The 14124-nt window shown below is 35.3% G+C and overlaps 1 protein-coding gene across 1 annotated transcript in view; it reads left to right on the top strand.

Moving 5' to 3' along the window:
* The window catches only part of LOC131907697 (low-density lipoprotein receptor-like), a 61300-nt gene continuing 47176 nt past the window's right edge, over positions 1-14124 (top strand). Inside the window, exons 1-2 of the mRNA XM_059258819.1 lie at positions 1-100; positions 9915-10049. Of these exons, the coding sequence (XP_059114802.1) occupies positions 1-100; positions 9915-10049 (235 nt within the window). The remainder of the gene's footprint in view (positions 101-9914; positions 10050-14124) is intronic.

Below are 14124 nucleotides of genomic sequence, written 5' to 3'. Positions count from 1 at the left end.
ATGGTAGCAGTTTCAGCTGACAAAAACATTGTCTTTGGTGCACAGGTTAGCCCTGACATGATTTCAAATGAATTGGCAGCACAGATATCTGTATTTGGAGGTAAAGAACAAGGAATAATGCCCCAAAGGGGCTTCTAAGGAATCTATAGGCCATAAAAGCAGTGAATTAACTGGATTGATTGACTTGTACTGAAGACACCTTTATTAGTTTCGTCATATTCTTCAATTTACAGTGCTTATTATTCCAGAGTGAATCTTGTAAGTTTCATGCCTCAAGTTCTGTCCCCTAAGCACAGTAGCAGCCACAATCATATGCATGTATTGAGAGCTAAATAGAAATTTCTGGAAAGACTTGAATTTCAAATTGTGGCTCAAGGCTTTCCTGAGAAAGAAATACAATAGGATTTATGGATTTATGTATGCATGTATATATATATATATATATATATGTGTGTGTGTGTGTGTGTGTGTGTGTGTGTGTGTGTGCAGAAAGATGACAGGATTATAATAAAGAGTTCACTGATAACCTCCGAAGTTGATAAGCCTTAGGATCTGCAGTCTGCAAACTGAAAATCCAGAATGGGTGAAGTGTCTGTCTAGTGAGTCTACAGATTGATGAGGGAGGAACTCTGGATCTACAGGAGGCAGACCCAGGATCGTTCCATTTTGAGGCTGGATTCTCTATTACATTGTATCTCTATTTTTCAGCCCTGGCTCACACTTCTATATCTATTACTTTAGGTTTATTTTTGCTTACCATGAACATAAACATCTTCTCATTTAATTAAATGCTCACTGTAAACATGACCCTTAAGAACTGAATTTTAAGTCATCTCATGCTTGATGACTGGAGACATTTATGATATATTGTTAAAGATATTTGTGTCTTTTTGACTGTTTTCAATTCCTTCTGTACTTTCCCATATGGCCCACATTCAATTTGTGTTACATCTTGAGGCATTTGGCATAAAACTACCAGTCCCAAAATGAGGAATTCAAGTCAGTACATTGAATGCCAGTATTATAAATTCCAATTATTTGAAATGAGGACTTTAGCTTCTTGCTATTATTCTCTTTATCATTCTCATTTTCATGCCTTTCTATTACAGTATAATATTTCTAACCAACAACATTATTTTGAATTATCAACATTGAAGGGGGCACTGGGATACAGCTCAGTAGCAAAGTGGTAACCAGTGTATGAAGTCCTTGGCTTGATTTCTAGCATTGCAATATATACTTCCCCTACAAATGTAGCTAGTTCGTTAATTAAATTTAATATGTTTTATAGTATTTTAGTAGTAGAGCAGAGTTCTGCTGGTTGTGTATCTTAGTATTCAAGACTAGTAGTCCATTATTTATTTACTAATAATTAACAATTACTAATACTGGGAAATATATTAAAGTAACATCTTCAAAGATAAAATATAGATATGAATATATATGTTCTCTCCTTACATATTCTACACACATATGTATTCTATATAGAATTGATTACTAATGTGTTACAAATGTCCCACCTTTGCCTTTTCATGGGAGAAACAATTCCTTAGTATATTAAGTCTTGGCTAAGCAAAATTTCCCTTCAAAAATACTGACTTCAAAAAATACCATTAAATTCTTTCTAGAATTACACATGCCTCCCTTTCAAGATTGTGTGGAGGACAAATCCCGTTGTATTCTTGAGTCCTTAGATGAAGGCTTCTCTTTCTTTGTTCTGGGTAATATGTTTGGCTCTTATTGTGTTGCTAGTTATGAGCACACTACCAACAGACAGGTAACAGGCATAGCTTTGAACAGCTGGAATTCTCTCACATGGTTTGCTAATCTTAATTTTATCAGTATTTTGGGGAGACAAAGTGTGCCTAATTGGTACATTTGACAGTGTAATTTTTTACAAGAATTAATTAAGCATTTTTTCTATTATATTGTTGAGATTTCTGCTGGCCTAAATTAATAATTCTGAGATATCAAAAAGATAGACTATAACACACACACACACACAAACACAAACACAAACACACACCATTTAAAGTACCATCAAGGATGCTTTTCCCTGTGATCCATTAATAGACTTTCTCTCAAAGATGGTAAGTAGCACTGAATACACCTGTGTTTTGATTTTGCTCGATATAGATTTAAGGTCCACCTTCTTACCCCAGTGTGGACAGACTTTTTCAGTTTCTCATTAAATCTTTGAGTATGTCCTGGATGAATCTTTAAAACTCAACTTCTGTGTATCAAACACAACTAACGTTCTCTTAGGACACTATCTATGGAATGATCAGGAGCTTAGAATGTCAGAGATATTGGTGATCTTGTGAGCCTTTAGGAAATCATGGGGAGGTGTATTTATCAGATGCTAACATCAAAATGGCACTTAAGCTTGAAACTTTCTAATGAGCTCCTAAATTTGCATTAGGGAAGCATAATTATGCAATTATGATTATATTTCCTGTTTTATTCATTCCTATGCTCAATTTAGACTCTATGGATAACTTTTGAGTTATATCTATATTACTATGAATATGGAAAAGATTGATAGTTTAAAATATAATATTATTGTAGAATATAGTAAATATGAAGGAATAGAGAGGAGAAAAATATAGATTCATATGGCAAAAGATTGATGAGCAAAATGAAGATATGAACTGGGATAAGAAAAAGACAAAAGCTAAGAACTATCTATGAACACAAGAAGCAAATCCTTGTCAGGATCTTCATTTCCACTTTAGTAAATTATACCTATACATATAAATTGTTTAATGTATGTTTCATCTTCTTCTAGGCCTATTTTCTTTGATGTAAGCCTATACACAAGAAGAAACACATTTCCTTATTATTACTTGTGTTAGGTATACATGAAGCAAGCTTACTCATGCCTTGTGTATCACCCAGTAAATGACAAATGTCACTCTTCCCCATCCTACAAACACATCAGTTTACCTTTATTTACTCACACACTTCCCTAGTTATTCTACTTCATAGGTAGATGTTACACACTTCATCGCTTGCCCTTTTCACTTATATCACCAAGACGAACTGTATTTAAATATCATAGTAAAATAAGAAAGAGGCTTCTGTTGGATGATAAACTATATTAGAAATGGCTCTGCCACTGTTTCTAAAACTATAAATAGTTCTGAATACTATTTATTTCTCCAATAGTGACTGGAAGACTGTCTTTGTTGTGACTCTGGACTTTGATCCGACACTCTCTTATACGGTTTTCTCTTGCCACAACTGCCAAACTAACCAATCACATAATCACATAACATGCTCAGTAGATTTTTGAAAGCTAGAGATACAACTATCTTAAAATGAACTCTAGCTGAGAATGTACTCCAGCAGCACTTAGAATTTCCCAGACTACAAGCTTAACTACGAGGATCAACACAATAGAAAGATACACAAGATTATTTCTAATACCCCCAAACATTGTCTCCTAGCTCTATAAAAATAAAAGTTTATTTTGGCTTGTAAGGAAAATATATTATACACAATGTTCATTTCAAACCTGATGCTAGGAGAACCATTTTCAAGTATTGCCAGTATAATCATGTGATCATACACAGGAGAACTAGAAGTAACATTTTCTGGAGTATTGATCTCTTTCTAGTACCTGTAATTCATAGATGAGGCAACACAAATGCAGTAAAGGGAAAAGAGAGGATTTTGCCTGTTCTGTTCACACTGAAACCTGTCAAATCAGTAAATATGCCCTTACTTCAGAATTATTTATTGTACTTGCCTACTAAAATTCTACTCTTTATAAACACTGCATGCAAACTGCCTGAGCTTCTTTGAAGCACAGCACAGTCACTCATTTTTTAAAGAATACAATGAGTCTTCATATATATTATTTCAACTCTTACCTACCTAATAATATTAATAATAATATTCCTACTTATTTGGGAATGATAAACAAATAATTCCTAAATTATCATTCCTAAATAATACTTGTGAGGGATAATAACTGATATTGAAGTCTATGTTAGTCAGAAAGTGCCAATAGAGAAAGATGCTACATGAAACCATAGCTTTTAGAGAGTACAGCGCAAGGTAGAAATCAGTATCATTCCATTAACCATTCCTTGGTGCTGATTGCTTTGGGATTCTGATTAGTTCAGGCTAGCTTACAGATGTGATGGGTCAACTGAGTTATGCAAGCAATTTGAGTTTGACAAACACAATGGGGGATATTGCAACAAATGCATCTTGAACATCCTGGTTTCAGTCATTCTCACTGAATTGACACCAAATGGATGAAAAGCAGCTGGGAGATAGTTAAACTAGACTTAACACCAAGGATATTTTTTCCTCAATGAACTTGCAATTTAAAGCAGTGGCACACAAAAAGCATACTCCCAACAGAAAACATTGGCATGTTACACAATTGGTTAGAAATGAATTCTAATGTTGTTTGGAAGAATGAAAGAAGATCCCATACTTTATTCTTGAGACTCTTTGTCCATTGTGGTCAAATCCTCTAATTACTAGAATTGGTGTCTGTGGTGGCATAACAAATTGGTACTTGCTACCTCTGAGAACCACAGAAAAATAGGTTGAACAGTTACAGGTTGCATTTGTTTTTCTCATGAAAATTATAAGGAAAAGCATGAAATTAAAAATTGAAAATTAGATTATAAATGAGCCCCTAAAACAAATTAGTCTTTAAAATGGTGAATTTTGTTGTAGAAGTTACCTGGTTGTTTCAGTTGGAGTGAAGAAGGCAATTCTTTAACTGTTCTGCAGATGTTTGAAAGAATAGGACAATTTCTCCACTGTGTGTCACTTCCAGAAAAGCAACTTACAGTTCACAAAATAACGGTAATCCAGAGGCTAGCAATGCACCGTCATGTGCTTATGGTCCTCTGTAATCCTTGCTACCTTCTGGAATACCAGATATAGTCCTGTGTGACAAATAGTGCTCCTCTGTGGGGAGCCATTTGAATGTTCCACTGTGACAAGCCTCATGCCTAGTATATATGCACATAATATGTAGTAAAAATTTTAAGGCAATAGAAAAGTTTAGAAGCCCCATTCAAGTGATTATTTATGTCCTCTTGTGAGAACCTCACAGAAGGTTATATACAACTTAGGCTGGCTGCTCAGAAGACCATTCTATCTAACAAAAGGTCATCTCTCTATGATATAAAGAAAAAAACCATAGCTGAATATTCCACTTTCTCTTCTCATGTAACTCTGTGATAGGACAATATCCAATCAGCTACAGTTTCCAGTTTTCCTTTTGGTCCACATCCCTGGGTTAAGGATGTGTGGTACATTTTTTTTTTGTTGTTGTTGTTTTGTTTAGCTGAGATCAAAATACAAGATAAAGAGTTTGAGGAAGAGTTCTTCAACAAAGAATGCTTGCTGCTCTTCCAGAGCTTATGACTGTCTGCAACTCTAGCTCTAGGGTATCTGATACCTTCTTCTGGACTTTTTGGCAGATGCTAGTATACACACACACACACACACACACACACACACACAGAGAGAGAGAGAGAGAGAGAGAGAGAGAGAGAGAGAGAGAGAGAGAGAGAGAGAGAGAGAGAGAGAGAACACATTAAAATGAATAAAAAATATATGGAAAGATACAAAACTAAATTAAAATAAAATAATATAGCTTAGAGAGCTGCTTATTTTATTTCACGGGGTTCTGGATATTATTTCTGGCAATCATCTTTCTAGTTTTAAGAAAACAACTCCAGAATAAATCCTTGATGTTCTTCTGTTCTGGGGAGTCAGACATGGGCTTTCTGATTTTTTTCTCTAACATCAATTTTCACAAGAAGCATGGAAAATGACATTTTACACCAGGCAAGTCATAATTCATGCTGTGCCATTTCTGAACGTGATTAAAATAAATGATTATTTATTATTTTGTCAGTTTCTTATTGCTCAGACCATGTTGTCCTGATGACAGAATTATACATTTTGTGAATGTTCTCCAATTCATGGTTTAAAACATAGCTCTTCAGCAAAGTATAGAATTCTAGCACTTGCTAACATCCAGGAATCAATTCATTGCTGTGCTCAGACAAACCAAGTACTCTCCATATCCACATTAATCACTGGATCAAAATGATATACATGGAGCTTTAAGTAAATGTTCATTTTTCTCTCTTGGTACACATCTATATTGTTTGCTGAAATTTGACTATGCATACTCATGCTCATGAACAGTAAGAGAAGAGAATCAGCTGCTGATCCAGTTAAAGTGAAGCTGCCTTTCTGAAGGATTTCTACAGCCCCTGGAGACAGTCTCTTAGTGTAGTAACAGCAATCTCATTAAATTCCAAAAAGTCAGGCAACAAATTATTTTATGCATTAACTCTAAGCCCGGATTCTTTTAAGCATTGTTCTTTTGTACATATGACACTGTTCTTACATTTATGAATCTTAAGTGGAAATTCACGTTTAAAAATCCTTCATAGAGATTTTAGCCAGCCATAGAAAGAATGCTACATGAGCCTATTGAATGAGATTTTTTTCGTCTTTTATGTTATGCTCAGTATATTTGCTTCGTCTCATTGTTCTCTCAAAAGTGGCTACATCTAGAGACAATAAACTTGGACACTGTTGTAAATGATCCTGTCCCCTGATTCCACATTGCTTAGTTAGTTCTGGCAAACAAATCACATACTCCAAGCTTCTATCTTGTCCATATTATCACATGGATCTGAGTTTCCTTGATAATGAGCATTGGTTGTAGAATAGTAACTTTTCTTCCATTGACATGGATCCTGTATAAATGTGGTAGTTCACATTGAACTTTGTGGTTCCTTTATGATATGATTACTGGTCACATCTGAAAATTTTGGATTAGTCATAAAATGGACTAATGAAACCATAGGCCATGGAGACATTGCAAATCAAAGCTCAGTAGCTAAGAGGTTAGGGGAAAGGCTCAGTGTAAAGCACTTGGTACCAATTGTAAGGATCAGAGTTCAGATCTCACATAAAGGTCAGACAGGTGTGCTCCCCAGTGTATATCCCAATACTTAGGAGGCACAGACATGATAGTCCTGGACCAACCTGGCATGTCAAAAATGAAAATAAAAAAATAGAAATTCAATATCTAAAAACACCCATTATCATTATGCAAAGAGTAGCAAAGATTCTGGGATTTCATTTTGGTTACCATATAACATTATTGCCTGAAAGAGATTCCTGGATTCTAATAGAAGATACATGAGTCATGCATCAAACACAAAGGACACAGCAGATAGCATAGCCTCCCTGCTTATGGGTTTTTTTTTTTGTTTTTTTTTTTTTTTTTACTTCACCTCAAGTCAAGCTGGGGCCATGTGTAGGGGAATTTAAGTAGAATCTGCAAATACAGTGATTCTGGGTGCTAAATGATGAGCTCTTGAAAGGTCATATCCTAAAAGATGTTGGCTGAAATTCTTCCTAACATTTCATTTTAAGAATACTGTTGATTAAAAAACAATAGTGAATAAACTAACTAACTCACTAACTCACTAACTCACTAACTCACTAACTCAATAAATAAATAAGTAAATAAATAAATAAATAAATAAATAAATAAATAAATAAATAAATAAATAAATAAATAAATGCTCTATAGCCAAACATACACCATTTCTATCTTTACTACACAAACATCCTCAGATAACAAAACCAGAACAAAAGCAAATATATGATATACAGGGATACCATTGAGAAATAGTCCAGGGCTTAGAAAAATGCAGAACAAATTTCAAAAGTCAAAACCATGAGTATTTGTGTGTGTGTGTGTGTGTGTGTGTGTGTGTGTGTGTATAAATAACACGCATATTGTATGTATATCATTCTCTATCTCTCTGTCTCTCCCTCTATAGTGATATACATATTTAATATTAGTAATACTTTAAAAGATCAGTATCTGAAATAGGAAATATAAAGGGATAAAATTCTATCAGGTGGTTAGATTGATGCATTGTGTTTTTGTTTTGTTTTTTTCTATTTGGATTTCATACCCCCACCTGCTCGCCCCACACAGCACCTTACTTTGAAAAGACCATAGAGAAATGGCATCAGGGAGAAATTGCTTCTTTGTTGTTTTGTCCCTGAGACAGACTAGGAAATACATGCTCTCATCTGTCCATGTGCCCACAGTTAGCATAACTGAGAGAGACAGAGAGCACAGGGATACTTTTGTTCAGGTTGACTATTTCATTCACTAGAGCAATTCTGTTTGGCTTGAAATGAAGTCTGGACCCATTGTGGTAGCTTTTGTTTCTATTGCTACAGACCTCCAAGGTTTGTGCCTTACTGTGCCACTCCAAAGTGGTTTCCTGCAGGCATGGTTCAAAAGTCATGTCCCCCTCTCAATTCTTTGCTGCAAGGGAGAAACAAGAGAGACCAAGGCATGGCCCTGTTCAGGGCTGTGGAAGTTCCACCTATGTTCTCTTGATATCACTTGTGAGTGAGGTGTGTATAAGTTTCCTATCAGTTCAGCAGCCCACAGGACTTATGAGAAATGAAGTTTAAAGCCAATAGAACAGAAATTAAAGATTTCCCCAGCTAGAAGCCAGCTTGAGTTAATTAAGCCCAATTTCAGACCGCAAGACACTAACCATATACTGCAGCTCTTCCTTGCCTTCGATCCCTTCCTGTTGTGTTTCTATCTCATGTATACAAAGAAAACAGAAGAATAGGAATGCTTTCAGTTTATGTTAATTAACAACGGAAATTCAAATGTTCAGAGCCCACATATGCAACAGACACTTCTGGTTAGTATAATGCAGTTTAGCAAAGGAAGTAGAGCTGCCCACCTTGTCTTGTTTCTGTGTCTTTTTACTGTGATTAACTCTTTGTTGACTTGTTTAGCCTAAAGTGATTTAATGTAGTGAAGGCTCCCATACAGACAACCAGATGAGCAATGAAGAAGCTACATGCACAACAGAAAGCAAAACTGTGTCGTTTTCTTTAGTGATTTTAAGATTTTTTAACAGAATAATTACTGTCAGCAAAACTAAATGTTTCATTCCCCAAATGGCCATCAGTACAATACTATTTAAGTATTTTTTGTAGAGAAATAAGAATTTTGTCATTAGAACAGCTATCTTATTTAAATTATTTTGTGTTATTAGAGCATAATAACCTTTATTTAATGTCAGGAAAATGACTTTATAAATTTTCTATGGTTGTGGTTTATCTTCAGATGTATTTTTTAAATTTGTAGGTTCCATTTTTATTGTACACACTTAATGTATGCAATATGCTACTCTGATATACTTGTGGACTGATTTCTGTCAGCAAACAAATGAACAAACCAGACATTTCTCTTTGTGACCTTTTTATGACTACCTATGATAAGACCACCTGCAACTGATTGTCAATTCCCAGCATGAGATACTACAACATTATTATGTTCTTAATGTTGTATCTGAGACATGTAGATAATTCATCTTACATTTATTCAAGTGTGCCCCTTTCACCGATCCCTCCCTCATTCTCTCTCCCTCAGAACCATGCACTGAGATCAGAAAATGTGTGTTTCTGTGCATAAGTGTATAATGACTATTATTCACCTTTTAATAAGATTGAAACCTTACTACTTAGATGAATATGAAATAAACTAGAGGAAGAAAGACAAGCACTGTACAACCTTTTTTTTTTTTTTTGGTTTTTCGAGACAGAGTTTCTCTGTGTAGCTTTGTGCCTTTCCTTTGTGCCTTTCCTGGAACTCTCTTGGTAGTCCAGGCTGGCCTCGAACTCACAGAGATCCGCCTGGCTCTGCCTCCCAAGTGCTGGGATTAAAGGCGTGCGCCACCACCGCTCGGCACAACCTCATTTCTGTGGGGTTCTAAGGCAACTGAAACCCCCAGCCACTGATAGCTCAATTAACTTATGCAGCTAATACTGTGCATACATACATCTTGTATTTTTATTTTTATCTCTAGTTAATCCTGAAGAAACAGTGCTTCATATATGTAAACCTGAAGAATTTCGCTGCAAAAACAAACACTGTATCCAAGCGAAATGTGATGGGGACGATGACTGCCTAGACGGGAGTGATGAGGACTCTGTCACTTGCTGTATGTTCTCCCTCAAATAATCTGAAACTATATTTTCCTGAGTGAATGTGTGGATTACTGAAAGCAGCCTATGACATATCTGAAAATAGCTTTCATGTGAATTGACTTAACTTTCTTCCCCAGTGGCCCATGGCTTAGAATTAAGCTATGGATTACATCCTTTGTAAGATGTCAAGGTCTGCTCTTCTCCTCTGTGCCCATCCTTTCCTATCTGTTAGAACACTGACAAACCTGTCTGATGTTGTTCTGATGGACAAGTTGGGATCTTCGCTTGTGAAGACATGGGAGCTTAGCTCCCTTTGAGATGGACTTTTGGGCATAGAAGGTCACTTTCCAGTCCATTCCTCTATGGCAACAGAGCCTTGATGGAAATTCAAGGAGATTGGCATGGATTTGGAATGCATTCTAGCTTCACTGGCTCAAACCATGGCTGAAAATACATATGAGTAACTCAAACAGGAACAAAAGGTTCTATATCCCTACCTATGGCTTCCACTCAACTTTTGTTGTTTGCTGGAAGAGGAACTGTTCATGTTTCTGGTGAAAGTAGTGACATTTCTCACATGTATGGATAAAATAAACTTTTGAAAAGCATGTGAAGCCGGTCAGGTGGTGGTGCACACCTTTAATCCCAGCACTGGAGAGGCAGAGGCAGGCGGATCTCTGTGAGTTCGAGGCCAGCCTGGTCTACAGAGCGTGTTCCAGGATAAGTTCTAAAAGTTACACAGAGAAACCCTGTCTTGAAAAACCAGGAACAAAAATACACCATTTCATTGGGACTGGAGAGATGGCTCAGAGGTTAAGAACATTGACTGCTCTTCCAGAGGTCCTAAATTCAATTCCCAGTGACCACATGGTGGCTCACAACCATCTATAATGAGATCTGGTGCCCTCTCCTGGTATGAAGGCATACATGCAGGCAGAACACTGTATACATAATAGTAAATAAATCTTTTTTTTTTTTTTTTTTAAAAGGAAAGCATGTGAAGTAATATTCTGAGATTATATTTGATGAGCTAAATGGATTTAAAGAAGTAAAACAGGTTATGTTTAGAAAGAGAAGCTTGTGTTGAACCTTTAATTATCAAATTTGACTTCAGTACATTGTTTTTGAGAAAATTTTTTCTCTATAGCCACATTTTTTTTTTTTTTTTGGTTTTTTGAGACAGGGTTTCTCTGTGTAGCTTTGCGCCTTTCCTGGAGCTCACTTGGTAGCCCAGGCTGGCCTCGAACTCACAGAGATCCGCCTGGCTCTGCCTCCCGAGTGCTGGGATTAAAGGCGTGCGCCACCACCGCCCGGCCATATAGCCACATTTTTGCAGGCTAAAGTGACTGAAATAATTCAGAGTTAACACTTTTTTATCATTTATTTGAAATTAAAACATAAGAATTTGAAATAGTTTTTAAAGAATACACAAGATTGGTCTACTCAATCATATGATGTAATCATTATGATTAGGATAAAAAGGCCTCAAGAATATATATCTAAAAGTTTTCTAACTGCTGCTTCATATATTTATATATACTTCATCTGTATATTTAAGTCATGTTAGCAGTTCCATATGTATATAAACTATAATTAATTCATGGACACATTGCTGCTTTCTTTGGAATTCCAATCATGGGCTTTCAGTTCATTTTCATTTGTACAAATATCTGCATGGACTCTAAATGTTCAACACTAAATTGATACACTTGTCAACAATTTTGGAGTGGTAAGAGCATTTCCGCTGAGGAGGAATCCTATGTTTCTTAATATTGTGCACACATAGCATGTGAAGTAGTATCTTATTTAACTGCCCCACTCCTCTTGAATCACAGGGTCACATGTAGCAATAATTGATGCTACATTTGGCTCCTGTTAGTCATGGGAACCATGTACCTGTTCAGAACACAAATACCTCATCTGTATATTTCAGTCATGTTAGCAGTTTCATGCTTTTATCTGCATCCCTATTCTTTTTGTTAATTAAATGAAATTCAGCTCTTTTATAGGCATAGTAGCATTGTATTTGTAACATTAATAGTAGTTATGAAATTTTCAGTCAGTATTCTGGAGTAATAGTATTTTCTGTTCCATCACAGAATCTATAGGCTTTGCTTGACTTCCTACATTTCACTTACTATCCATATTTAAGTCTATAAATAAAGGTGTTTCTCTGAAGTCTCCTAACTAAATTTAAACATGCCCTCTTCTCCTTAACCTGATTGAATTAAACTTCCATCTTAAATTAACTCAACAAGCATTCCTCTGTAACCCCCCATTGTTCTTCCATTAAGTAAGCCCACTTTCCACATTGCTCCCTGAATAGTTCTTATAGGATCAAGTCCTTCTTATTGAAAAAGTTGCAGGACCTGTTAGCTGACATGTGAGGTGCCTCAAGTTATACACTGACTGTATAACTTGTAGTCCATCATCTGTCTACTTACCTTTGTTCTTATTGAGTTGAATACTAGGTTGCCCTTCAGAAAGATGTTTCTTGCTTTTCTTGTCTGTATGTGTACTGAACTGAGAGCAGTCTATGAAATTTAATATAGTTTCCCACTACCTTCTTTTGGAATTATTTGTAACCACCAATAAACTTCAGTACAGCCTGTTAGAGTTGAGCATCCGTCTTCTATAAGTCCTATATTACAGTAGTTCTTAATCTATACTGCAACCATATGTCTCTTCATCTGATTCATCTAATAAAAAATTAATATCCTCCTTGGAAGATATGATTGGCTATAGTATGTCTGGAGCCTCAACTCCAAAAATAGATCTTGGGCCTGAAAGAATGTATGACTGTATAAAACAGGAAGTGTACAGGAAGTGTCTCTGGCCACCTGCTTGTAGGGAACCCTTTTTGAGCATTGTAGTCATTCTGAATAAAATTTTATTTCTGCTGTTTTGGGGTCAATAATACAATGCAAACACAATCTATTGTAAAGGATTTTTCTAGATTTTAATCCCATAACCTCCTACCTAGAATTTCTTTTACTTTTTTACTGCCTATATTTCAGTAGCTCACCACTAATTAAAAAAATTGTGGTTGACTTTGCATTTCCTTCATTAATGGAAATGGACCAGAGTCTTGAACTCACTCAATGGACTATGTAGGACTAACACTTACAATCCTCCTGATTCTTCCTAGCTAGTGTCCTTGAGAAGCTTCACTACAAAGTGCAATAAAGAATCTTGCTCCTTTAAAATGTTGACCTCTTATTTGTGTATAACTTTTATTTTTCATGGGCATCTATACTTATTAAAGTCCCTGAAATGCATAGAACATTTTGATCATGCACAAATCCTAAAGAATATCTTTTCTCTTTAAAAAAAATGTGTTTTTAATTAAATTCATTCAATTTCTTTTAATCATACTCTTTGCCTCTCTCTCCTCTTCCCAGATCCTCCTCATCTCCTTGACCACCCAACTACATGTGTAGGCTTTCTATTTTTTAAAATAAATTTTACTTTGTTCAAGTGAAAACCTTCCATAAAGTATGGAAATCACTCTATTATCACAAATACTTAAAGAACGTGTGTTTTGTGGGTACATATTGTAAGTACATCCATTTGATATGAAGCAAATTGAGAAAATATTAACTTTCTCTTTATAAATAAAACTAATACAAAATGTATTTTTATCTTAGAAAATATACAGCTCTTATATTCAATAAAAGAATAAAATATCATTGAAACTGAGACAAATATGGAAGAGCACACATTAGCAACCCGAAAAATACATTTAGAAGGTTAAGATAAAGAGCCTCCCCATTATGATTAGATATTGGAGGGTTATGGCTCAGTGGTATACCACTTTCTTTATGATAGTTTCTCTCATTTTCAATATTGTTTTTAGTTGCATGTTTATTCATTTACATTGGGAAGGCATATGATAATACTTTGTTATTAAAATTATATAGAATCTCATTTTTAGTATCAATTTTATGTAACAAGTGATCCATTTTTATTTCTGTCATTTCTTTTCAGATCCCCAAATTGGGTGGCCAAATTAAAACACACTTAAGATTATTTAGTATTTTAAAAATATGTGACTGAATGTGATATATATATTATATATGTGTATATATA

This window comes from Peromyscus eremicus, chromosome 4 (assembly GCF_949786415.1).
Source record: "Peromyscus eremicus chromosome 4, PerEre_H2_v1, whole genome shotgun sequence".
Taxonomy (NCBI): domain Eukaryota; kingdom Metazoa; phylum Chordata; class Mammalia; order Rodentia; family Cricetidae; genus Peromyscus; species Peromyscus eremicus.
This window is presented reverse-complemented; position numbering and strand designations above follow the sequence as displayed.